Source organism: Pristiophorus japonicus, chromosome 10 (assembly GCF_044704955.1).
Source record: "Pristiophorus japonicus isolate sPriJap1 chromosome 10, sPriJap1.hap1, whole genome shotgun sequence".
Lineage (NCBI taxonomy): Eukaryota > Metazoa > Chordata > Chondrichthyes > Pristiophoridae > Pristiophorus > Pristiophorus japonicus.
In genome coordinates, this window is record NC_091986.1 from 130114246 (window position 1) to 130141163 (window position 26918).

Genomic DNA, 26918 nt, shown 5'->3' on the forward strand with positions numbered 1-26918 from the left:
CCCTGTCACGGGTGGGACAGATAGTCGTTGAGGGTATGGAGGGTGGGACAGGTTTGCCGTATGCTCTTTCTGCTGTCTGCACTTGATTTCTGCATGCTCTCAGCGATGAGACTTGAGGTGCTCAGCACCCTGCGGATGCACTTCCTCCACTTAGGGTGGTCTTTGGCCAGGGACTCTCAGATGTCGGTGGGGATGTTGCACCTTATCAGGGAGGCTTTGAGGGTGTCCTTGTAAGGTTTCCTCTACCCACCTTTGGCTGGTTTGGCATGAAGGAGTTCCGAGTAGAGCGCTTGCTTTGGGAGTCTCGTGTCTGGCATGCGGACAATGTGGCCTGCCCAGCGGAGCTGATCAAGTGTGGTCAGTGCTTCAATGCTAGGGATGTTGGCCTGGTCGAGGATGCTAATGTTATTGCGTCTGTCCTCCCAGGGGATTTGTAGGATCTTGCGGAGACATCGTTGGTGGTATTTCTCCAGCAACTTGAGGTGTCTACTGTACATGGTCCATGTCTCTGAGCCATACAGGAGGGCGGGTATTACTACAGCTCTGTAGACAATGAGGGTGGTAGATTTGAGGGTCTGGTCTTCGAACACTCTTTTCCTCAGGCGGCTTACTATATACTGGCTAAAAAAGTTATCCTGAATGCATTTTAGGAATTCTGCACCCTCTATACCTTTCACACTAATTCTTACCCAGTTAATATTAGGGTAGTTGAAATCCTCTACCATTTGCCCTATAGTTTTTGCACTTCTCAGAAATTTGCCAACATATTTGCTCTTTTATCTCCCTCTGATTGTTGTGGGTCTATAATATACTCCCAGCAGTGTGGTTGCACCTTTTTTGTTCTTCAATTCAACCCATATGTCCTCATTTGATGATACTTCTAACATATAATCCCTCCTCACAGCTGTAATTGTTTCTTTAATTAATACTGCGGCCCCCTCCTTTTTTTATCCCCCTCTCTATCCCATCTGAAAACCCTGTAACCAGGAATGTTGAGCTGCCATACCTACCCTTCTTTCAGCCATGTCTCAGTAATGGCTATAATACCATACTCCCAAGTGTCTATCTGTGCTCTCAGCTCATCTGCCTTATTCCCTAGACTCCTTGCATTGCAGTATATACCATTTAGCACTGCCAAACTCCCTTGTTGTCTATTTTCTAGTCTTTGTTTCGTCTGCCTTCCAAATTCACTTTCTAATTTAATATATAAAATAGAAATTGCTGGAAATGTCAGCGGGTCAGGCAGCATCTGTGGAGAGAGGTCATTGACCTGAAACGTTCAATCTGTTTCTTTCTTCACAGATGCTGCCTGACCCACTGAGATTTCCAGCATTTTCTGTTTTTATTTCAGATTCCAGCATCCACAGTATCTTGCTTTTGTATCACTTTCTAATTTTATGCTTTCCAATTCAAGAGATTACTATCTTTGAGGTCCTGCTTTTAATCTCTCTCCTAGCTCCCTAAAATCTGCCTGCAGGACCTCATCCCTCTTTCTACCTATGACATTGGTACCGATATGGACCACAACCTCTGGCTGTTCACCCTCTCCCCCCTCAGAATGTCCTACAGCTGCTCAGTGACATCCTTGACCCTGGAACCAGGGAGGCAACATACTATCCTGGAGTCACGTCTGCAGCCACAGAAACACCTGTCTGCTCCTAAATATTGAATCCTCTAACACCATTGCTCTTCTTCCTCCCCACTGTGCACTGATATATGGCACAGAAACAGGCCATTCGGCCCAACCAGTCCATGCTGAATTTTATGCTTCACTCGAGCCTCCTCCCGTTTTTCCTCATCTAAATGTCTCCACATAACCCTCTATTCCCCTTTCCCTCATACGCTTGTCTAGCCTCCCCGATTTAAAAAAAGGAGGCAGACAAAAAGCAGGAAACTATAGACCAGTTAGCCTAACATCTGTGATTGGGAAAATGTTGGGAGTCCATTATTAAAGAAACCGTAGCAGGACATTTGGAAAAGTGAAATTCGGTCAGGCAGAGTCAGCATGGATTTATGAGGGTGAAGTCATGTTTGACAAATTTGCTGGAGTTCTTTGAGGATGTGCCGAACAATGTATCCGCAATCCCTGCCGCTACTTCTCTTAAGACCCTAGGATGCAAGCCATCACATCCAGGGGATGTATCTGCCTTTAGTCCCATTATCTTACTGAGTACCACCTCCTTAGTGATTGTGATTGTGTTAAGTTCCTCCCCCCCCCCCCCCCCCCCCCCATAGCCCCTTGACTGTCTACTGTCAGAATATTGTTAGTATTCTCTACCGTAAAGACTAATACAAAATATTTGTTCAGAGTTTCTGCCATCTCCATGTTTCCCATTACTAATTCCGCGGTCTCATCCTCTAAGGGACCAACATTTACTTTAGCCACTCTTTTCCTTTTTATATACTTATAGAAACTCTTGCTATCTGTTTTTATATTTTATGCTAGTTTACTTTCATAGTCTAGCTTCCCTTTCTTAATCATTTTTTTAGTCATTCTTTGCTGGCTTTTAAAAGCTTCCCAGTCTTCTGTCCTCCCACTAGTTTTGACTTTGTATGCCCTTGTTTTTAAATTGGATACCGTCCTTTTTTTCTTTAGTTAGCCGCGGATGGCTCTCTTTTCTCCTACACCCTTTCCTCCTCACTGGAATATATTTTTCTTGAGAGTTATGAAATATCTCCTTCAATGTACATCACTGTTCAACCGCCCTACACTTTAATCTGTTTTCCCAGTCCACTTTAGCCAACTCTGCCCTCATACCTTCATAGTCTCCTTTATTTAAGCTTAGTACGCTGGTTAGAGATCCAACTTTCTCACCCTCCATCTGAATTTGAAATCCAATCATGCTATGATCATTCATTCCAAGGGGATCCTTTACCAGGAGATTGTTTATTAATCCTGTCTCATTACACAGGACCAGATCTAAGATAGCCTGACCCCTGGTTGGTTCCGTTACATGCTGCTCAAGGAACCTGTCCCTTACACACTCTATGAACTCCTCCTCAAGGCTACCCTGACCAATTTGATTTATCCAATCAATATGGAGGTTAAAATCACCCATGATTATTGCTGTTTCATTTTTATAAGCCCCCACTATTTCCTGGTTTATGCTTCGACCAACAGAGTTGCTACTGTTAGGGGGCACCCACTAACCCACCAGTGACTTTTTCCCCTTATTGTTCCTTATCTCCACCCAAACTGTGTCAATACCCTTATCATTTGAGCCAATATCATTTCTTACTATTGCAGTGATTCCATCCTTTATCAATAGAGCTACCCCACCTCCTTTTCCTTTCTGTCTGTCCTTCCGGATTGTCAAGTACCCCTGAATATTTAATTCCCAGTCCTGGTCATCTTACAACCACGTCTCTATAATGGCTCAGCTGCACGGGGGGGGGAGGAAGGAGAATGGAAGAGCTATAGTGGCAGGGGATTCAATAGGCAGAGGAGCAACCACATCTCTGTAATGACTCAGCTGCACAGATCATACCCATTTGTCTCAATTTGTGCTGTGCTGTTAACTCATCTATTTTGTTACAAATGCTACGTGCATTCAGACAAAATGCCTTTAGGTTTGTTTTTTTTACCCTTTTTTTCTGCTTGTTTCCTCTCCTTCAAACTCACTTTCTTTATTTTTGCTTTCTAATTCCAGCTTTACTCCCCTCCCTACTGAATCTATTTTCAGGTTCCCATCCCCCTGCCAAGCTACTTTAAACACTCCCAAACAGCACTAGAAACCCCGCCCCCCCACCCCGCGAGGATATTGGTCCCGGCTCTGTTGAGGTGCAACCCATCTGGCTTGTACAGGTCCCACCTCTAACAGAAGCGGTCCCAATGCCTCAGGAAACTAAAGCCCTCCTGCCTGTACCATCTCTCCAGCCACGTATTCATCTGCTCTATCCTCCTATTTCTGTACGCACTAGCTCGTGGCACTGGGAGTAATCCGGAGATTACTAACTTTGAGTTTCTGCTTTTTAATCTCTCTTCTAGCTCCCTAAACTCTGCCTGCAGGACCTCATCCCTCTTCCTACCTATGTCATTGGTACCGATGTGGACCACAACCTCTGGCTGTTCACCCTCTCCCCCCAGAATGCCGTGCAGCTGCTCAGTGACATCCTTGACCCAGGCACCAGGGAGGCAACATACCATACTAGAGTCACGTCTGTGGCCGCAGAAATGCCTTTCTGCTCCCCGCCTATTGAATCCCCTACCACTATAGCTCTTCCATTCTTCTTCCCTCCCCCCCCTCCCCGTGCAGCTGAGCCACCCGTGGTGCCATGGACTTGGCTCTGGCTGCACTCCCTAGAGCCACCATCACCCCCACCGGTACTCAGAAGAGAATACCGGTTGGAGAGCGAGGTGGACTCAGGGGACTGCTGCACTACCTGCCTAGTCCTCCTCTTCTGTCTGGCGGTCACCCACTCCCTCTCTGCCTGCATACTCTTAAGCTGTGGGGTGACCGCCTCTAGAAACATGCTATCCACGTTGCTCTCTGTCTCGCGGATGCACCGCAGTGACCCCAGCTGCCGCTCAAGCTCCAAAACACAGAGCTGGAGTTGGTGCAGCTAGAGACACCTCCTGCACACATGGTTGTCCCAGGTGTGCGAAGCACCCGGGACTTCCCACATGTCACAGGATGTGCAATCCACGGGACTGAGCTGCCCTGCCATCCCGCTAGTTACACTCGCAACTATCGACTAGAACTAATTTCTAAACCTTAGCACAACACACCCAGCCGTTACTCAGCAAACAGCCAATTTAATTAACTGGCTCTCCTTAGATAATAAAGATCACATATTTACTGGCAGATCCTACTTACAATGCCAAAGGTTTCCTACTGAAAAGAAAAAGAAAAATACTCAACAATCCACCAGCCAATCACTTACCTGCTTGGCTGTGACGTCACACTTCGATTGTTTTTTTTTAACTTTTTGTCCCTGCAGCAGCTGGCTCCCCTCGATCTGCTGCTGCCGCCCTTTTTATGGGCCTCGACCTCCCGCTCCCGTTCCTCAAAGAACTCCAGCAAATTTGTCAAACATGATTTCCCTTTCATAAAACCATGCTGACTCTGCTTGACTGAATTATGCTTTTCCAAATGTCCTGCTACTGCTTCCTTAATAATGGATTTTCGAGCATTAGGAGACCACAGAAAACGTGGGTTACAGAGCCCAATTTTTACCCCATTAAGTTCAAGCCCAATCTTTTGGGAGGTTCTGAGAGCTTAAAATAAAAACTTTGATGAAGGCATTAAAAGATATAAGACAGTTCAATTGATAAATGTTATTGCAGAATACATATTTAAATCCTTATTTTGGAAATTAGAATGGTCAATTACTGAGAGAAAACATGGTAGCAGGAAAATGTGCAGAAATCAACTTGAATGATACAGCACGGTGGATAGAACCAGCAATTACACAGTGGCAATGGCCTGTTGACAGGACATTAATATTTAAATGTGGAGATAGGAATTTATATTGTAAAATATTGACACAAAGTGAGACAAAAACAAGACAACGGGAAGTAAGGTACTATTGACATGAAGTGAATGCAGACTAAGATGTTTCACATATTATAGATAGATCTTGGGCACCCCGTAAGCTATTTACAGTTTTAGCAAAGGGTTTACTACGCATATAATGTTAACCTATATTTTTTCTTTTCAGATGCTGTTTGATCGGTGTTTCCAGCATTATATTTTCATTTTTTTCCTTCTGTAATGACGCATTTGTTTGCTGCCTCCAAGAGTGTAATCTGACTTCAACATTTGGAAAATATTTTAAAAATACAACAGCATTGTGCAGCGCCGGCCATCAAAATAAAAATATACCTTTACTAAATCCATTCACACAAATTCAATTACTAAATTGCCATGAAGGAAGTGTTCAATTTGCTGAATTTCTACCATGTAAGACTCATCACAAATGCTTTCTGTAAGTGGATTACTCAGCATCAGTGCAAATCTGTATGGTAGCATAGTGGTCATGGCTAGAATGTAAATATACCATTCTGACTTTTATAACTGGAGGAAAGTTGAGGTACATTCTCTAAACTTTTCAGTGAAATACAATAGCAGCTGTACAGCAAAATCATGCACTGAATTATTAAAATAGATCATGGAAATATAGCATTTGTAGCAGTAGAGCATTGAACTTCCAATCAGAGGGCTCGCAATCAAATTTTGACATCGACTAATGCTGGTCGCATTTTAATGCTGTTAGCTCAATTGTGAAATGCATTACATATTGCAGTATTTAAAGTCTCATTCAAAATGTTCAAATCCAGCACTACTGAAAGTTTTAATTCCTATAAAAGAGTCTCCTTTTAGTTACAGATACTGTTCCTTGTAATAGAAAATTTGTTAATGTTAACTCTCCAGAGCTGTATTCTATAAATTAATTCACTATACTTGTAAATATTCCATGCTAAGGGCATTTTTCAGGAACCTTTTTTATTTTGTATTTCTTATCACTGTGATTGAAATTTTGTAGTTGGAACACAGCAGTTTTTTCATACAAAAATGTGAACACCTATATTGAGGTGCAAAAATGTGGGTAATTGGATTAGCATTTCCACCTATTCACCATGAATGGGTGGAAATTATGGCCCGATAAGTCATGCTAAATGAGAAAATAATGACAAATATTTGTGTATAATTTGTGGAAATTATACATTTCTACACATATTTTATGCACTATAAAAGGCTTATGAAATACAATTTTAATGTGAAATCAATTTCCTAAAACTGAATACAATTAGTGCAGTACGATACAGCACTAGGGTTTAATAATGAAACCTTCTGCAGGTTGGTCTCAAGCATAATAATTGGCAGCAGACAACACAAATAAATCAAATCACTCATCAAATCACTGTACTCTTCTCAACTGATAAATAAGGAATTATCTTACGTAACATAACACTGGACTGATAATTTCCCTTTTGAGCAGTTAGATTTATTACTTTGTGAGAAAGAAAAAAGCACCATTAATTTCTTACATTTTAAACAAAAACTACATTTAAGAAATGCATTATGGATATCATACATATACAAATTTACTGTCTGTTTCTACTAAATTTATTGCAATCAATATTTGCACATTACAACAAAATAGAATACAATATATAAAATCCTTAAAGCCATGAATGAAATAACACTTTAGATGAAAACTGACAATTTAAACATATTGCTAAGAGTAAAAACACATTTTATTTATATTTAAAAATAAATGTTAAATACTAACGGCCCATACTTAACACTTACAGGTTTAATATATTAATTTAACAAGTTAAAATATTTCAATACTTAATGTACCATGTGTTAATATGCATCATCACCTATGTGGTATGCACACAATATATGCAAACCATATATTTTTATATTCAACATGCATGCGCAATATATAAAGCAACATTTATCGGTATTCATCAACCCATGTCATTTTCACAAATATTTGTTGTAAATATTAAAGTACTTTACACTTACAAAAAGATAAATAGGGTAATCTCAAAAAACAGTGAGCCTTAAAAGACTGGAAATCAAAATCGCCAGAAATATTTTCGAAATGTTACCACACTATACCTCATCTGAACTTTGCTTCTTTGGAGAAATACCAGCAGCGGTCAGCCACCTCTCAATGTTTTTTTTGTGTGGGGAATAGGAAGGAGCCTATGTAAAATCAGAAGGTCATCCCAGGTTGCCTTAGCCATTTCATAGCAGTATAGTCAGAGGCCTTGTTCAGCCAACTTCATAGCTTCAGGAGATATGTGGCTCAGGGAGATGAGATATATAAAAGATGATCTGTCATAACATTCTATTCTTTTTTCAATCAAATTTTTGTCTGCAATGATGACATATTAAACAGAACTTTTCATTTACTTTCAAAAGTTCTTGGAAGTAAAACTTTATATTTAGATATATCACTGAAGGGCAGGCACAAGCTGATAAGCATGGTTGTAGAAAATTATACATATCACGTCTTTTCAATGTAGTATCTGGTTACACAACTACATAAATAATAAAGTATTTGGTGTGGATGTGTGCATGAGTAAGAAAGTTTTGCATATCTTTAACATTTATTGTTCATGTTTAAAAAAAATAAGTTACGGAAATAAACCTTTAAGATAAAGTTCTTCTCGCATTTATGATTTAGAAAAGAAAATTAATTGAGGAATATATCTTCTATGTAAGAGGTGACTTACATGTAGTTACTTTCCTTCCCGTGAAGATTCACTTTAGGCAATCACTTGCACATTGATGCCAGATGTTACAGGACTGTCATAAAGTGATTCCATTCACTGATTTGCAAGTTGCTGATTCAGTGCAGCTTGGACGTCTCAGCTTGGTATCCATGTTATCCAAGTATCAACTTCCATACAAGTGAATGGAACCATTGGGACATCTCCTGTGTCCCAGTGTATTGGACGATTCTGAAACGGATCTGGATGCAAGAAATTCAAAATAGCAATTTTCGAAGGATAGGAAATTAACCAATTAATCTAAAGTTACTGCCCACAAGAGTAGGACATTAGTTGCTTACTTTTGTAATTATATATAGGGCATATGTCCCTCACCCCACTAGTTTTATTTCTACTCTGCTCTCTCGCGAAGCCTATGACTTATGCTGAAGCATGATTCCATGTAGTCTTCCAGTACCATGTTCAAGTGGCCATTCTTTGTACACAAACTTAAGACAGTAAGTGCTAGGAAGCCTATTCCATTATGGGGCTCCACAATCCTGTAGTCATTCAGCACCAACACTCACATGCTCCCCAACATAGAATGGGAATATATGGCAACTCAAAACAGTGTCTGAAAAAGGAAATGTTTTTGGGCCTTGGTACTTAATCAGTTTTGACCCCCCAAGATACAGAGTGTTCAAAAGATTTCTAAAGTTGCCAACATATAAAAATATCTTTAATCTGAAATCTACAATTGGAAACAAAATATTAAGGAAAATCTCTCAGCATGCTATGAGAATTACATAAATTAAATAAAAACCATGGGATACTTTTTCAACGAATTCATATTTTTGAAATGCAAACTAAGTGTTGGATTTGCTTTTTGATACTATACATTTAACATTGAAAAGGAAAACTTGCTATTAGTGCTTAAATAAAAAGTTATGAGCTATCAAGTGCCTTAGTGGGTAAATGCACAATGTGCTGTGATATTAAATTATAGAAGACCAGAAGATCCTCAGTCCATGCTGGTTTAACTGATCTCAGCTATGAAAACATTTAGGGGCTGACTTTGGTCGATGTCCTGCCTGCAGCTACCGACGTTCCGCCGGAAATGGCTGTTTTCTGGGCGATTCCTCTGGAACCGTCCATCTCCCATCGAGGATCTGCCCGGCGGAAGATTGGTGGGGAAGGGTTCCGCCCACGTCGCAGTGTTCTGCCCGCCCACACCGGAAGTCAGATAATCCGACATTTTGCGCACTTTTGCTGCACTGCCGCTGACCTGCTGCTTGCCAGAAGGACCGCTCTGGAAAAGCAGGTCTGAGCTGGGCGACAGTGGACCAGCAATCGCACATCGGGCGGGAGGCAGCAGTATTAGCGGCTTGAATCGGGAAGGCAGGAAGGAGGGAGGGCAGGAGCAGTGTCAATCGGGACGAAGGCAGCACTATTTCGGCATCAATCAGGAGGTCAGGAGGCAGCAGTGTGAGCGGGCAGCAATCGCACATCGGCTGGGAGGGAGAGGTGGAGGCACTGGGGCAGCTCTGGCACATCGGCTGGGAGAGGTGGAAGCATTGGCGCAGCTCTGGCACATCGGCTGGGAGAGAGGGCGATGTGGAGGCATTGGCGCAGCTTTGGCACATCGGCTGGGAGAGAGGGAGAGGTGGAGGAATTGGGGCAGCAATGGCACATCGGCTGGGAGGGAGGGAGAGGTGGAGGCATTGGCGCAGCTCTGGTACATCGGCTGGGAGGGAGGGAGAGGTGGAGGCATTGGGGCAGCAATGGCACATCGGCTGGGAGGGAGGGAGAGGTGGAAGCATTGGCGCAGCTCTGGCACATCGGCTGGGAGGGAGGGAGAGGTGGAGGAATTGGGGCAGCAATGGCATATCGGCTGGGAGAGAGGGAGATGTGGAGGAATTGGGGCAGCAATGGCACATCGGCTCTCTAACCTCCAACTCTCTCCTCTCCCCTCGCAGGTGAAATTGAGTGGTGTCCTTTTATGGCGCTGGGCACTTACTCAATTAGCATGCAAGGGCCACAAAAGGATTACAACAGGCCACACAGAACTAAATTTTTAAAAACTCCTAAATCCCATGCATGCGCAGTGGAGGCCCTCCGAAAAAACTCTAGTGGAGAGGCCTCCATCTGACGTATTCTGATGACGTGTGCCGCCGAGTCCCGCTTCCGCCCGCCGACTGATGCCTGCTGCCCCTCCCTCCCAGGACCCGGCGACAGCGGGCGCCAAAAACGGACCTTCCGCTCTGTGGCAGCTGAGAAATGAGTGGCCACCAAAGTCAGCCCCATAGTGTGGTACAATTGGTCTCAGCACCCCTGGGCTAAGAAGGATAAATATCAGCTAGGGTTTGTGTTCTTGATCAGTACACTGATGTCAGAATATTGAGTAAGCTCAGGATTTGGCTCAACTGTAATGCCTATCAGCACTCTCTGTCTGGGCTTGCATGTGAAGAATGGTCACTTGAGCTAAGTACTGGACTGGTGCCTGTGGAAGCAAGAGTCAGCACATTTAAGAAAGAGGGGAGAAACATTGGTAAAATTAGTAGAATTCAGTGTTTTTCTATTGTGTTGATTTTATGAATATCTGTTTAAATAATTACTGCTAACATTATCAGGGAAACTGTCTGAAAAAACCTATTGAGCCAGATATTGTGAATAAATGGAATTAATGCACAGAGTTGATTATCAAAGAACTGCCATTTTAATTCAGCTCCTTCATAATCAGGCTCAGTGATTCTTCAAGTCAACTTACAAGAACTTCAAAAGATAAATGTGACAGTAAATCATAATTTGTTGTCATGTTTTGATTTTGAAAATGATCACTCAAGGGGAGAGACTTCTTTTTAACAAAAATAGAATTTGCAATACATCACTTGCAGCATCCATTGTTTTGTCATCCTTGATGAAAAATGCTTCGAGCCATCTTCCTGTATGTGACAAGCACTAGAGAAATGCAAGGTGTTGTGCTTCAGAATTGAATTCGTTCTTTTCATAAGCTCTGCTTAAAATAACCTCTGTTTGATCATTCCCATGATGGTAGAGATCCAAAATGCATAGGAGGTGTTTTCCATCTAGCTCTGATGCTGTTCTCATGATTCCATGCAAGAGAGAAATCAATCATTACATACACATTACAAGGGAAACAGATTAAAAACATTTACAAGATAATTTACATATTGTTCAGCATTTGAAATTATTACTAATTTTAGACATTAATAATTCCAAAGAATTCAAAGAAATGTTTAATTGGTGCTCCTAATCAACACAAGTTACATGTTTCTAACTTCTTTGATTACTGAATACTAACTGTAACTGAAGATTTAATTTTAAATATGGAATTAATTTCTGAGATCAGCATCAAGCACATGTGGTATCGAAATGTGTTAAATGCTTTGCTAACAATTGCTCTTTGCAGAAAGGGATCTACCATTATTCAGTAATCTCCTCAACAATATATAGTTGGGGTGATGATTCTACAAACATCTATGAAAGTCAACTCCAGAGATTACGTAACCAAGAGCTGTGAAACAAACTTATCTCAGAACTGTCATTTTTTTTACATTAATTTTAAGATGAGATGTAAACATTCACATTACCATTTAAGATTGGGGTTTCAGAAGTGCAACCACCAGACAAGATGGAAAAAGTGGTATCATTTGCAAAAGTACTGACGATCTTGTCCGTTCCCAATGGTAGAAATACAACATCCATAGCAATTTCCCGATTTAGATCTGTCAAAGGTGACACAATGGTGTTGAATAGAACCAGGCACAAATAGTTCTTAATGATCAAAACCATAAATACATACCAACAATAGTTAATGTATAGTAACCATGACTCCAAGCAGTTGTGAACTCCCTGGCAGTATTGGAGGAGTCAAGTTGATACGAAGTATATTGTGATGGATGAAGATTATATTGGCTCATTATTGCTTCCTTCTTTGCGTACTCAAACTTTTGTGGCCAACTTTCAGGAAGCAGCTGGCCAAATGACAAGAATTCTTTCACTTGATCTTTAATCTCTGACCACTTTGAACTTTCCCACAAGTGGTTTAAAAGTTTGGGTTTTCCAACTTCATCCATTTCAGAGACATCTAAAAGAGAAAGTTAAAATAAGGAAATTTTAGTAACAGTAGTTAACCTTTAATCCTGGTAAGCATTGTAGGTCTTATTTCTCAACAATATTACTGCATGATTTGCTTTGCTTATGTGGTACAACAAAGTATCTGCAATATTGACACAAACGTATTCCACTTTTTAAAAACAATAAACATTTTATAGATGCACATTATATCAGTAGGTTGTACTGATCAGTAATTCAAAAAACACAAGTACAATTTGAAAGAACTTGAAAGCAATATTGAAGCTCATTTAAAATATGTTAATTAGCACCAAAATCAATAAATAATTTCCTTCTAGAATTAAAATACTGCAAGCTACAGCACTTAATGTAACATTGCAGAATTAATTTCTGTCCTCAAATTAAGAACTAGATTAACAACCATGGACTAATGCCATTTTGTATAACTGCTTCAATCCATGGAAATTCAGCCTCAACTTCTCATAACTGTCCCTGCTACTTTGTTGGGGAGTTGGATAAGTACTTGAAAGAAAACATTTTTCAGGGCTACGGGGAAAGGGTGGGGGAGTGGGACTAGCTGAGGTGGTCTTGCAGAGAGCTGGCATGGGCTCAACGGGCCGAATGGCCTTCTTTCATGCTGTAACCATTCTCAGATTCTATGCTGAACATATGGCTTTACAGGGGTATTCAACATTCAGGAAGGATAGACAGAAAGGAAATGGAGGTGGCGTAGCATTGCTGGTTAAAGAGGAAATTAACGCAATAGTAAGGAAGGACATTAGCTTGGATTGTATGGATGGAATCTGTATGGGTGGAGCTGCAGAATACCAAAGGGCAGAAAACGCTAGTGGGAGTTGTGTACAGACCGCCAAACAGTAGTAGTGAGGTTGGGGACAGCATCAAACAAGAAATAACAGTACAGCAGTTATCATGGGCGACTTTAATCTACATATAGATTGGGCTAACCAAACTGGTAGCAATACAGTGGAGGAGGATTTCCTGGAGTGTATTAGGGATGGTTTTCTGGACCAATATGTGAGAAATCAACTAGAGGGCTGGCCATCCTAGACTGGGTGATGTGAAATGAGAAAGGACTAATTAGCAATCTTGTTGTGCGAGGCCCCTTGGGGTAGAGTGACCATAATATGGTAGAATTCTTCATTAAGATGAAGAGTAACACTGTTAATTCAGAGACTAGGGTCTTGAACTTAAGGAAAGGTAACTTCGACGGTATGAGGCGTGAATTGGCTAGAATAGACTGGCAAATAATACTTAAAGGGATGACGGTGGATAGGCAATGGCAAATATTTAAAGATCACATGGATGAACTTCAAAAATTGTACATCCCTGTCTGGAGTAAAAATAAAATGGGGACGGTGGCTCAACCGTGGCTAATTAAGGATAAATTAAATCCAAGGAATATAAATTGGCCAGTAAAAGCAGCAAACCCGAGGACTGGGAGAAATTTAAAATTCAGCAGGAGGACAAAGGGTTTAATTGGGAGGGGGAAAATCGAGTACGAGAGGAAGCTGGCCAGGAACATAAAAACTGACTGCAAAAGCTTCTATAGATATGTGAAGAGAAAAAGATTAGTGAAGACAAACGTAGGTCCCTTGCAGTCAGATTCAGGTGAATTTATAATGGGGAACAAAGAAATGGCAGACCAGTTGAACAAATACTTTGTGCCTTCGTGAAGACAGAACCAAATAACCTTCCGGAAGTACTAGGGGATCGAGGGTCTAGTGAGAAGGAGGAACTGAAGGATATCCTTATTAGACAGGAAATTGTGTTAGGCAAATTGATGGGATTGAAGGCCGATAAATCTCTGGGGCCTGATAGTCTGCAACCCAGAGTAATTAAGGAAGTGGCCCTAGAAATAGTGGATGCATTGGTGATCATTTTCCAACAGTCTATCGACTCTGGATCAGTTCCTATGGACTGGAAGGTAGCTAATGTAACACCACTTTTTAAAAAAGGAGAGAGAAAACGAGTAATCATAGACCGGTTAGCCTGACATCAGTAGTGGGGAAAATGTTGGAATCAATTATTAAAGATGAAAGAGCAGTACATTTGGAAAGCAGTGACGGGATCGGTCCAAGTCAGCATGGATTTATGAAAGGGAAATCCTGCTTGACAAATCTTCGAGAATTTTTTGAGAATGTAACTAGTAGAGTGGACAAGGGAGAACCAGCGGATGTGGTGTATTTGGACTTTGAAAAGGCTTTTGACAAGGTCGCACACAAGAGATTGGTGTGCAAAATTAAAGCACATGGTATTGGGGGTAATCTACTGACGTAGATAGAGAACTGGTTGGCAGACAGGAAGCAGAGAGTCGGAATAAACGGGTCCTTCTCAGAATGGCAAGTAGTGACAAGTGGAGTGCTGGAACCCCAGCTATTTACAATATACATTAATGATTTGGATGAAGGAATTGAGTGTAGTATCTCCAAGTTTGCAGATGACACTAAACTGGGTGGCGGTGTGAGCTGTGAGGAGGATGCTAAGATGTTGCAGGGTGACTTGGACAGGTTAGGTGAGTGGACAAATGCATGGCAGATGCAGTACAATGTGGATAAATGTGAGGTTATCCACTTTGGGGGCAAAAACACAAAGGCTGAATATTATCTGAATGGCTGATTAGGAAAAGGGGAGGTGCAACGAGACCTGGGTGTCATGGTACATCAGTCATTGAAAGTTGGCATGCAGGTACAGCAGGTGGTGAAGGCGGCAAATGGTATGTTGGCCTTCATAGCTAGGGGTTTTGAGTATCGGAGCAGGGAGGTCTTACTGCAGTTGTGCAGGGCCTTGGTGAGGCCTCACCTGGAATATTGTGTTCAGTTTTGGTCTCCTAATCTGAGGAAGGACGTTCTTGCTATTGAAGGAGTTCAGCTCAGATTCAACAGACTGATTCCCGGGATGGCTGGACTGATATACGAGGAGAGACTGGATCGACTGGGCCTTTATTCACTGGAGTTTAGAAAGATGAGAGGGGATCTCATAGAAACATAAAATTCTGACAGGACTGGACAGGTTAGATGCAGGATGAATATTCCCGATGTTGGAGAAGTCCAGAACTAGGGGACAGAGTCTAAGGATAAGGAGTAAGTCATTTCGGACTGAAATGAGGAGAAACTTCTTCACTCAGAGTTGTTAACCTGTGGAATTCCCTATCGCAGAGTTGTTGATGCCAGTTTATTGGATATATTCAAGAGGGAGTTAGATATGGCCCTTACGGCTAAAGGGATCAAGGGGTGTGGAGAGAAAGCAGGAAAAGGGTACTGAGGTGAATGATCAGCCATGATCTTATTGAATGGTGGTGCAGGTTCTGTGAATGTTTAAAAATGTATAGAGACATTGAAGTTGAGAACGTGGGAATTGTATAGGGACAGTATAAGCTAACAAACAATTCATGGAGGAATAGCCATGACATCTCAGACTCGAGACTGCGAAATGTTACAACACTAACACATATTGAAACAAAACCCACAGCTTGCAGAAAAACCTCAAGGTCTTATTAAATCATGTTATTAACCTGAAACATTGACAGAAGGTCTTTGTTTAAAATCAGACCATGCTTGGGTCGGCTTATGAGTGGACAAAGGGAAGGAGGGATCAAAAGAGATGGGCTGAGCTGGGATGTCACTCTGGCCCTATCTTGTTATCTTTTGCCGAAAATGTATAACCATCATCCCTTTACAATGTAACGTCACTTTGTCCGTAGGAAGTGAGTGCGTTCGAACAGGCTTGCATTCCTTCTGTCTGATAAAGTCCCCGATCGGGATTTGCTTTTTAAATAAAAGCTTGCTTTATTTAAAGCACAAACGGTATTCGTTTCAGTAATTTTGCTGAACCAGATTGAGGTAAAAGAATCCAGGAATCAACATTTGGTGTCAGAAGTGGGATCTCAACGGACGACTGCCGAAAACTTGCGAATTAAGAGCCAGACTAGCCTTGGACGAGACGAGGGGAAAGTGGCCACTGGAGTGAGTATGATTTCAATACTGCTCCAGTTTCCCCCGGTTTCAAAAGTCTGAGGAAAGTTTAGCCACTCGCTGGTTCTCAGGTAGTGTCTGAACGAGATAAAGGACAATCTGGTGAATACCTTTCAAACTTAGAATAGGGATAGAGATAGGGAAATTGCGCGATGACGCAAACCAAGCGGCGACTTGGAAAGATAGGTTATAGTTAGAGCTAGATAGGGATAGATGATCAATCATGGATCCAAAAAATTAATAGGAAAGAAAAGAGACTCTTGTGAACGTCTGTTTAAATGAGAAATGCTTCTGTGATTTTTACTGTAAAAAAAGCCGGGGAGTTGTGGTTTGTTTTAGCTCCACCTGCTTTTTCAAACAGAATGAAAGTTTTGTTAACCCTTCGTAGTGTTGTCCTGTATGTGGGAAGTTTAAGAGTGTGAACCTTATTGAATTACGTATATTCGGATGATAAGTTATGGAGCCAGGAAATGCACAAAGGATAGGTTTGTTGAGTAAAAAAAAAGAAAAAAATACATGGTCCCGGTGGTTAAAAAAAAGGATTTATCATGCTCACTTACTTGTCGAAAGAAAACATTCAGAGAAGGCACAGCAAAACAACTGAGATGGATTCAAAAGGATTCAAAAAAAAAATATATTAAATAACACGATCTTGAGGCTGGAACAATTGAAAACGAAAAGCAGTCCACAGCCTACGTGCCAGACTTCTCTCTAGTTATGGAAAAGACAAAAAAAAAAGTAACGTACTAAATAGGTGCTGAAAAAAAAATGTTCTGAGATTTTAAATTATGAGAAAAATTCCACTGCAGTCTAAAAAAAAATCACTCCTGTCCAGTTGGCAGAAAAACTCCATTAAATTAGGGCTTTCATTGACTGATTGGATTTAAACTGCGCAGTGACGCGAAAGGATAGGGAAATTTGGAGACTAAAAGAAATTAAATAAGGCTCATAAGAAATCAAATTTAGAAAATTAGGCTCACAGGGAATTAAGTAAGGCTTATGCGGAATTAAATAGAGGATAGGTGTTCAAGTCAGGTGTGACGTCGACCTTATATAATCACTTGGCCCGTCTAGGCATTGATTGAATTTAAATCACGCAGCAACTCGAAAGGAGGGCTGACGCAGACGCGCAGCAGCGTAAAACGCGTAGCAACGCGAGACGTGCGGCGGCGCGAGCGTGCGGCCGAGTGAAGGAGGGCTGACACAGACGCGCAGCAGCGTGGAACGCGTAGCGACGCGAGACGTGCGGCGGCGTGAGCGTGCGGCCGAGTGAAGGAGGGCTGACGCAGACGCGCAGCAGCGTGGAAAGCGTGGCAGCACGGGACGTGCGGCGGCGCGAGCGCGCGGCCGAGTGAACGTGGGACGACACGAACATGCAGCAACGCGAACCGCGGGGTGATATCAAAGTCAGTGCTGGTGTCAGTAAGTCTTTGTTTATTTTAAGTGTTTTAAACCGCGCAGCGATGCGAACCGCGGGGCGACGTGGGAGTCTTTGTTTATTTTAAGTGTTTTAAATCGCGCGGCGACGCGAACCGCGGGGCGACGCGGATCAGTGTTAGATTTAGTAAAGTCTTTGTTTATTTTAAGTGTTTTAAATTGCGCGGCGACGCGAACCGCGGGGCGACGTGGATCAGTGTTAGATTTAGTAAAGTCTTTGTTTATTTTAAGTGTTTTAAATCGCGCGGCGATGCGAACCGCGGGGCGACGCGGATCAGTGTTAGATTTAGTAAAGTCTGTTTATTTTGAGTTTGTTCAAAGTCAGTGTTAGTTTCAGTAAAGTCTGTGTTTATTTTAAGTTTGTTCAAATTGCACGACGACACGAACGCGTAACGACACGGTAATACGAGGGGCAGCGTGAAAATGGGTAATCAGTTGGATAAAACAACGGATGCGGATAGTCCGCTTCAAAAGTTATGTGAGGAATTCCCTGAAAGAGCTGAAGACTTTAGAAAATTATCAGGAGCCCTGAACAAATTATTAGGAGATGACCAGTGGCCTCCAGGTGGCACTAGAAGCGTAGAGGTAGCAAAAAAAGCACAGGGATTGTCAAAAATTAAAAGATGCATCACTTCTGTCAAGTTGGCAAATAAATGCTATTAAATTGGGACTCTCATTGACAGAGGGAACACATGTTAAAACTGTAGACGTCTTTAAAAAAAAAAGAATGTGCGCACGAGAAACTTACTAAGAGATCCTCTGGGACCTCTGAGAAAGGTATTGACCGACTACGTAGTCAAATGGCTGGCTTTGTGTTAACCGAGGCTGATGATGAAATTGATGAGTGGTCACTGACTCAGCGCCCAACGGTGCCTCCCGCACTCCCGGCCCCTTGCTCCAGTCCTCTTCCCAACACCCTCCACCTTACACTCCGGCGAGAGGAGTTAAAAATAACCCCATACCACCAAAGCAACAAACCCAAACTGACTCCTCATCCTCTGATAGCAATTCGGATCCCCAGTTCACAAGCAATATAGTCGAAAGGACCAGATCTCACACTCGAAAGGGCAGAATTATATCTCGATATCACAGACAGTCCCGTAAATCTTCTAGTCAATCTACCAGTCCAAGTTGTGAAAGACATAGCAAACACCCCCGCCGATCGAGACGCAGAACTGTCAAGCAGTCAGACAGCTCCGAAACATCCTCCGACCTAGAAATAATTTCCAAGATCCCAAAGTCCCGACACCAATTCCCTGTCAGACCAATGCCAAACCCTGATGCACAACAAGCTGCAGACCACCCCACTATAGATGTCTATGTGATCTTCGAACAACTATTCGATTGCTCACGCTATCCGGACAAATGGAAAGGGCAGTTTGATATTATTGGCAGGAAAAGAAAGGGGAGGGGGGAGGTGCGCCCCCAACCCGGGTCAAGACTGAATACGTGATTAGAAAGGAAGAGCCATCTCGGGAGGAAGGATCAATAGAACCGCAGTGTTGCATACAGGATTGGATGGATAAGCAAGGATACGGTTATATTAAACAACCAAACGGCCCGAGCCCTGCTAATAAACCTCCCTATTGTCCCGGGCATGGTATGGGAAGAGGCCGGGACTGGGTAAGAGGAATTGACTGTTTTAACTGTGGGCAGGAAGGACATTGGAATAAAAATTGCCCCTACCGTCAGCATGGAAAAGGAAGAGGAGGAAGAGGAGGGGGGCAAGGGGGGAGAGGAGGATCTTACACTAACTTTTCCCAGAACAACCCCTTTGGTCAATTGTCCCCCAATTGACTACGCAGCTTGATTGTGCAGGGATCCTCCCCGGACGACGAACCAATGATATTGTTAAAAATTCTGAATGAGTGGCAACCCTTTTTAATAGATACGGGAGCCTTCATGTCTTCTGTACAATCAAAGCTTAAACTCCCTGCCTCTACTGAAACACAGGAACTTTCAGGATTCCTGGGACAAATCTCGACATTCCCGGTGTCAGAACCGGTTAAAATGGGTTACCAGGAAGAATCGGTGGAACATCGATTTGTTATCACAACCAATCTGGACTGTAACTTGATGGCTAGAGACCTCCTCTGCAAATTCCAGTTGCATTTGGAGTGTGGAGATGATGGGATTATTGTAAAACAGGGAACCCTTAAGCGGCAGTATTATACCACTAGAACCCCTCAATGGTGGTCTCTGGACCTGCCGCAGGCACCCTATCACGTGACCCTAGCATACAATCCCAGTGGAAAGAATCAGGATCTGCAGAACTTTTATCAGGATCACAAAGGGAAGTGAAGGAAATTCTATTAAGGGCTAGAGTGACTGGACCAGAAGGGAAGGCAGATTTTGTGGAAATGGACAGCACCCAACGGTGGCACCACATATTACTCGTGAAGTATTACCTCCCCACCACGCTAAAGATTTGGGAGTTATGGTGCGCCAGGCTATAGACGAGGCTGACCCTACCAGCCGGGATGTGCAAATTGTAAAACATGGCCGAACAGTCCAATTCCACGGGGACCCCGAGAAGGTCTTAACGACTCTGCAGCATCATACTGGCTCTGACATACCTGACTATGTGGATCCTCATGTGTGGGCAGAGGACCCCTCCCAAGTGGGTTATCACAGGCAATACCGAGTATCCACCGAGCTTTGGAGGCTAGCCGAGTCGAACCAATTTGCCAGTTTCCAGTCCCTAGCACGGCTAAACAAATGCGAGTGTTTGGGGATGATCAATTACTGCAGATCCTGGATCCCTAATGTTGCCCTGATGACTAAGCACCTCACCCCATATACAAATAAGTAAGGCAGCTTTGAAATAGAAACCGTAGACGTCCAAGCCTTTAAGGAACTAAAGACAGCCCTGCTGCAAGCTCCGGCTTTGGGTCGGCCCCTCTATGACCGGCCCTTTCAACTGTATTGTACAATTCTTAAAGACTGTGCTACCGTTGTCTTAACACATCTCACTCCGTAGCTGCCCTCCTGGGCCAACTGCAGACTCAATACCTTACCATGGCCAGGCAAAGCAGATATGAGATCTACTTACTAAACAATCCTAAGCTGACCTTTCGGCACTGTACTGCAATTAATCCGGCCTGTTTTCTTACTGAGCCACCCCAAGATGAGGAAGAACCCAGTCATGATTGTTTATCTTTAATTTAAGAGGCCACATCAGTCAGGGAAGATTTTGTTGATGTACCAATTGAAGATCCAGACTGTATTATGTATGTTGACGGAATTAATCCAGAAGGTACACGAATCTCAGGATACACCATAGTAAACCAGGAGAATCAGGTCTTGGAATCTGCCGCTTTTGAAACTGCCTATTCTGCTCAACAAGCTGAACTATTCGCCCTCACCCGAGCCTGTATCTTGGCCAAAGATCTCAAAGTCAATATCTATACCGACTCTAGGTATGCCTTTGGGGTGGCGCATGATTTCGGACAATTATGGAAAAATATGGGATTCCTAACCTCACAGGGGAATGAGATATCCCATAAACAGCTAGTATCTGATTTGTTGCAAGCCCTCATGTTCCCCAAACGCATTGCCATTGTCAAATGTACTGCCCACACTACCGGAAATTCTCTGGTTGATATAGGGAATCGTTGTGCTGACCAAGAGGCCAAACAGGCCTCTCGTGACCAACAGATGGTAGTGCCCAAAATTATGAGTCAGACTAAAAATCCTGCGGAGGGTAAGTTAGCCTCGGAAAAACCAATGCCAACCATCCAAGATGTTATAAAAGCACAGGAGGACGCTCCTGAAAAAGATAAACTGTTGTGGAAATATTATGCATGTACTTATGACAATGTTTCTAAACTCTGGACCACTCCCGCGGAACAGACTTGCATGTCTGACGAGTTGGCTCTATAGGTTATTGAATGTATGCATTTTGCTACTCATTGTGGAGCAAGGACCACGAATGACACACTTTTGGCTACTTGGTGGCACCCTAGACTCCAGGCGCTCACCCAGAACATCAGTAGTCATTGCCTGGTTTGCCAGCAACATAATCCAGGGAAGGGAGTCCCCTGTGATTAGGGTAAAACGCCCCTACCCGAAGGTCCCTTTGAGACATTTCAGTTGGACTACATTAAGTTGCAAAAAGTTCAGTGTTACAAATATGTGTTAGTAATAGTAGATGTGTTTAGCAGATGGATTGAAACCTACCCTACCCTGGACAATAAGGCTCAAACTGTTGTTAAGGTGTTAATGAGGGAAATTGTTCCTAGATATGGTATCTCAGCTCGACTGATGACCACCTATGTTCTTTCTCTGACTCAGGCTCTGCGACTAGCTCACAACCAGGTTCAAGATGCTCACATCGACCTCCCAGTTTTACCCGAATTGTCCCTCGTGGCACCAGGAAAGTATGGATTCGGAAGGGATTAGAGCCACAATGGGAGGGGCCTTTTCAGGTGTTACTCACTATCCCCACTGCAGCCAAGGTTGAGGGGAAAAGTGCCTGGGTTCACCTGCACCACTGCAAGCTCACCACCCTCTAACAAACCTATTTTACTGGTTATTCTAACTCCTGTTTCTGTTCCAGACTTCCTCTTCTCCATAGCTGAACAAGGCCGTTGGCATCCTAATTGAAACGTGGGCCAGTTTGAACTTTTACTCATAGTGATAGACAGCCAGCTACACCGACGGTGACCTGAGAAGAGAGACGGGAAAACTGAACTCTTTTAATCAGCAAAATAATTGGACTATTTATCTGAATCCTGTGCCATAAGATGAAACTGTCTGTATGCCAGTCTGTATAATAGTGTTGATATATGACAGTTTCGGCGCATGGGAGGGGAGACAGAGACGAGAGCTACATGTCTTATGTTTATGCGCAAAATGGGAACTTTTCTAAATGTTGGGTGTGTTCACATTCCCTATACATTCCAAAGGGGGAGTTCCACTAACCCTAACTGAGACTGTCAGATGGATTCAGAGCCAAACTATCACGAGAGGAGGGGGGCCAATACAATACTGCTGAAGCTCTGGAGGGCATCACAGCTGAAATGGTAGCAATAAGGACCGTAGCATTACAAAACCGAATGGCCCTCAATTACCTGTTAGCTGAGAAAGGGGGAACGTGTGCCCTGATAGGATCTGAATGTTGCACTTACATTCCTGATAGTTCAGAAAACATAACCAATCTCGCTGAACACATAAGAAGGAAGGTGAAGAAGTTATCCACACCAGCAGAAGGATCTAGCTGGTTTGATTGGGTATCAGATGGATCTTGGAGATCCTATCTAATTGTTGGTTGCCTTAACCTTTGTTGTAAAGTAATGATGGCAAGGTCAGCAAACCCTCTTGTGGTCAAGGGCTCCCGAGTTATGATCCAACGAAGTAAAGAACTACTCGACAATAACAACAATATGATTCAGGAAATAGAGTGTGAACGGATGAATGCGATACTCCTAGAATGATCCTAAGTGTTATCATGGAATGATAAAAGGGGGGAATGTGAATGTTTAAAAATGTATAGAGACACTGAAGTTGAGAACGTGGGAATTGTATAGGGACAGTATAAGCTAACAAACAATTCATGGAGGAATAGCCATGACATCTCAGACTCGAGACTGCGAAATGTTACAACACTAACACATATTGAAACAAAACCCACAGCTTGCAGAAAAACCTCAAGGTCTTTTTAAATCATGTTAACCTGAAACATTGACAGAAGGTCTTTGTTTAAAATCGGACCATGCTTGGGTCGGCTTATGAGTGGACAAAGGGAAGGAGGGATCAAAAGAGATGGGCTGAGCTGGGATGTCACTCTGGCCCTATCTTGTTATCTTTTGCTGAAAATTTATAACCATCGTCCCTTTACAATGTAACGTCACTTTGTCCGTAGGAAGTGAGTGCGTTCGAACAGACTTGCATTCCTTCTGTCTGATAAAGTCCCCGATCGGGATTTGCTTTTTAAATAAAAGCTTGCTTTGTTTAAAGCACAAACGGTATTCGTTTCAGTAATTTTGCTGAACCAGATTGAGGTAAAAGAATCCAGGAATCAACAGTTCGAAGGGCCGAATGGCCTACTCCTGCAGCTACTTTCTATGTTTCTACATAGTCTTTTCATTTTCAGTTATCAGTATGAATATTTGTCACATGATTAATTACATTCGGGAAAGCCTTGACTGTTTTTTTTTCTCGTAATTATTCTCATGATTGCCCCAAGAAGGTGGTGCTGAGATAGGCTGTACAACTGGGTGGCTTAATAGACCTTTTCAGAGGGCATTATAAGTCAATCACAGTGTAAACTAGAGTCAGCTTTCATGGTGATTTTTCACAACTTGCCATGGGTTATCAATCCAGAATCATAACCATAGACTATTGTGTGAGATTGTTAATCTGGGCAATCATAATTCAGAGCTATTAAATAAACAATTCCATCAGTGAAAGAGTAGACACTTTTTTTATATACAGGAACAGAATTTTACAGTAGTTAACTTATTGGCAGAGTTGTACATTTTACTATCAATATTTACTAAACTCCAGTAAATAGCAAAACAGTTCCAATTCTTTAAATTATATTTGAATTTTGTATTAAATGCGAGATATCATCTTCTTCATGTTCAAACATTGTTCCAATTACCACATACGAATATAATCCATTGGTTCATAGGACAAATTTAGTTCGTGATCTAGTGACAACATCCCTTTGAGGGTTTTGCTAAATATGCTCCCAATGGCTGCCATCGGTCCCACCCACTTCCATACCAAGGCCGAATTTTGGACACATTCTCAATTCCTTTGGATATATAAAGTAATAAAAAGACTGACAGGATTCTTTATGGTTTCAATGCACTATGAATGTGTAGCTTAGTGTAGTCAAAATCTTTAAGGCAGAAACCATTGCTTATATGACTGTTAAGAGTTCCAAACAGCTTAAGAGCAAAACATAATATCTACCTCACTCTGGAAGTATTGTATATTAATGACAAAATTATATTGGTCATGTTAACAGCATTGGTAAAGAAAAGTTGATTTTCTGACTTGTAAGCAGCAAATACACAAACTATCTGGGACCCAAATATAATTAAGTCAAGTCAAGTCTGCTACTGAGAAGTAATTCAAAGGGGTCAATTTAGATTAATTGATGATGATATTGTTTTTGTAGTGAATTCCCACATGTAATTGATTTTGAAAAGCAGCAGCAGAAGAGAAGCCATATTGAAACAAACCTTCATCTGCAGTAAAATATTCATCTTCTGTTTCTTCACTACTGGACAATAAATTTGGATCAGGAGCAGGATTTTTCATGGTGGATGTCTGAAAAGATTCATATATTCTGGATCTACAATCAGTAATATAAACCAGTTACGTTCAGTTTTATTTTTTAAAATGCCAGATCTGTTCAGATTAATAAGTTGAATTAAAATACACATTTTGTAAATTTTCAAATCAATTGCTTACATAATGCATAAGCTATTCCAGATACATATACTGTTTGAGAGGGATGATTTAATGAAGATAAAGTGTATCCATACTCCTTACTATGTGCAAACACTCATTACTTTAAGTCATTGAGCAATTTATCCTTGTTGAGCTTTTCGGTAACCCCTGCCTCCAGAGGGGTCCGAGAGGTTTCAAGGAGTCCGTCAAAAATAAAAATCTTATTTTTGGTGGACTCTTTGAAAGCTTCTTGCGGATCCCTAGCTGACACTGCCCTCCGCCCAGCATCACCTCTTATCACTGATTGGCAGTGATGCCCTTTGCTCCCTTATTTATAGCAGAAGTTTGGAGCTGTAAGAAAACAGCTCAATGCAACCAATTGAGGACAAGGAACACACAGCCAATCAGAAGTCGGGAGTATCTCAAACTGCTACAATGTAGCTCACGTGCCGGCAGCTCGAGCCCGGGTTGTCCGCAGTGCAGACTTGCACCTGACCGAGGCGGACAAGAAGCCAGCGCTGCCCCTCCGCGTTAAAATAACGCGGACACAGATGTGCTAGGTAAAGTGCTGACCCCGACCCATGCACTACCTGCAGCCGAGAGCTGAACACACAGGAACTGTTACAGAGCCTGAAGCATGCAACAAGAGACAAAAAAGGATAAATTAATCTGCGTGTAAAGTGCCGAATGGCACGTGTGGGAATCAATCCAGCTGCTGAAAATTAATAATACTGATTGCGGGGGGCTGGTGGGAGGAGAGACCACTGTCAGGCTGACCTTAACACTGGGCTACATGTTTTGTGCCGTTATATCACTTTCGGCTTCTGTTATTATTAAAACTGGATTTCAATTTAATAACTAGTGGAAAAAAAAAGAATAAATACTGAAATATTTCTTTAAAAGTAACTGCCGCAGAATCTGCGTACAATTTGCTTCTACAAAACTGGCTGCCGCCTTTTTATATTTTGTCTGGGCCTCCTGCACGATCCTGTTCGATTGTTGGTCACAACATTTCCAGTGATTAAAAATTAACAAACCCCTTTGGGAATTTTTATACTTTTTCCTAACTTTTAAAATATTATGTTGAGTATTTATTAATATTTTTATAGTAATCTCCACTTATGTCAAGTTCTGGGTAGGTTTAGAAACATGCAGCTCTTTGTGGGATACATTATTTATAATTTTATGATGAAAGCTGGGGCAAATACCCGCCCCGCCGCAAGCTCAGAATTTTCCCAGTCATAGTGCACTAGAATTGCTCTGCAGCCCGTCCAATGAATACCATGGGACCACCACTTACTAGTCTGAGTAAACTGATTTAGTGCTAACGAAATGTAATCCTAGGGCCTTTCCACAAGATCATGATAATTACAGATGAGGTAGGCTATTCGGCCCACCTTAATTCAACCATCGAAGTTTCACATTAACTAAAACAAAAAGAAGAAATATATATCTGTAATTGTATAACTAATTGTTATACAGAAAAAAAACTTGTGTTGTGTTATCGGGGGTCCATGGAACTTTTATAACATGGGGGAGGGGTCTCAGAAGTAAAAAAGGTGGAGAATCCCCGTGTTAAAGCACATTGGGCCATGTGTGATGCTGACTATACCATTAGGTCTGATCTGCTTAATGAGCCCAATGACAACTGTGGTAGCATTTGGACCCCAAGATTGGGTTACTGTCTTGTATCTTCTTCCTTCTCATTGCTGGTTACTGACTTGCACCTTCTTCCTTCTCGTTACTCTATATGTAATATCTCATCATCATAGGCAGTCCCTCGAAACGAGGATGACTTGCTTCCATATCAAACAAGAAGG

At 42.2% G+C, this 26918-nt stretch overlaps 1 protein-coding gene across 4 annotated transcripts in view; it reads right to left on the reverse strand.

The window, feature by feature from the left end:
* Positions 1-7243: 7243 nt before the first annotated feature.
* LOC139275097 (RPA-related protein RADX-like) overlaps positions 7244-26918 on the reverse strand; it is an 80806-nt gene continuing 61131 nt past the window's right edge. For 3 of the 4 annotated variants that reach the window (XM_070892091.1, XM_070892088.1, XM_070892092.1), the window contains 4 exons: positions 24888-25000; positions 11994-12278; positions 11782-11916; positions 7244-11268 (listed from right to left, as the gene is read on the reverse strand). In XM_070892091.1, coding sequence (XP_070748192.1) covers positions 11129-11268; positions 11782-11916; positions 11994-12278; positions 24888-25000 — 673 coding nt within the window. In that variant the 3' untranslated portion in view covers positions 7244-11128. Of the gene's footprint in view, positions 11274-11781; positions 11917-11993; positions 12279-24887; positions 25001-26918 lie in introns of all 4 variants that reach the window. The other variant, XM_070892089.1, reaches the window with a different exon arrangement.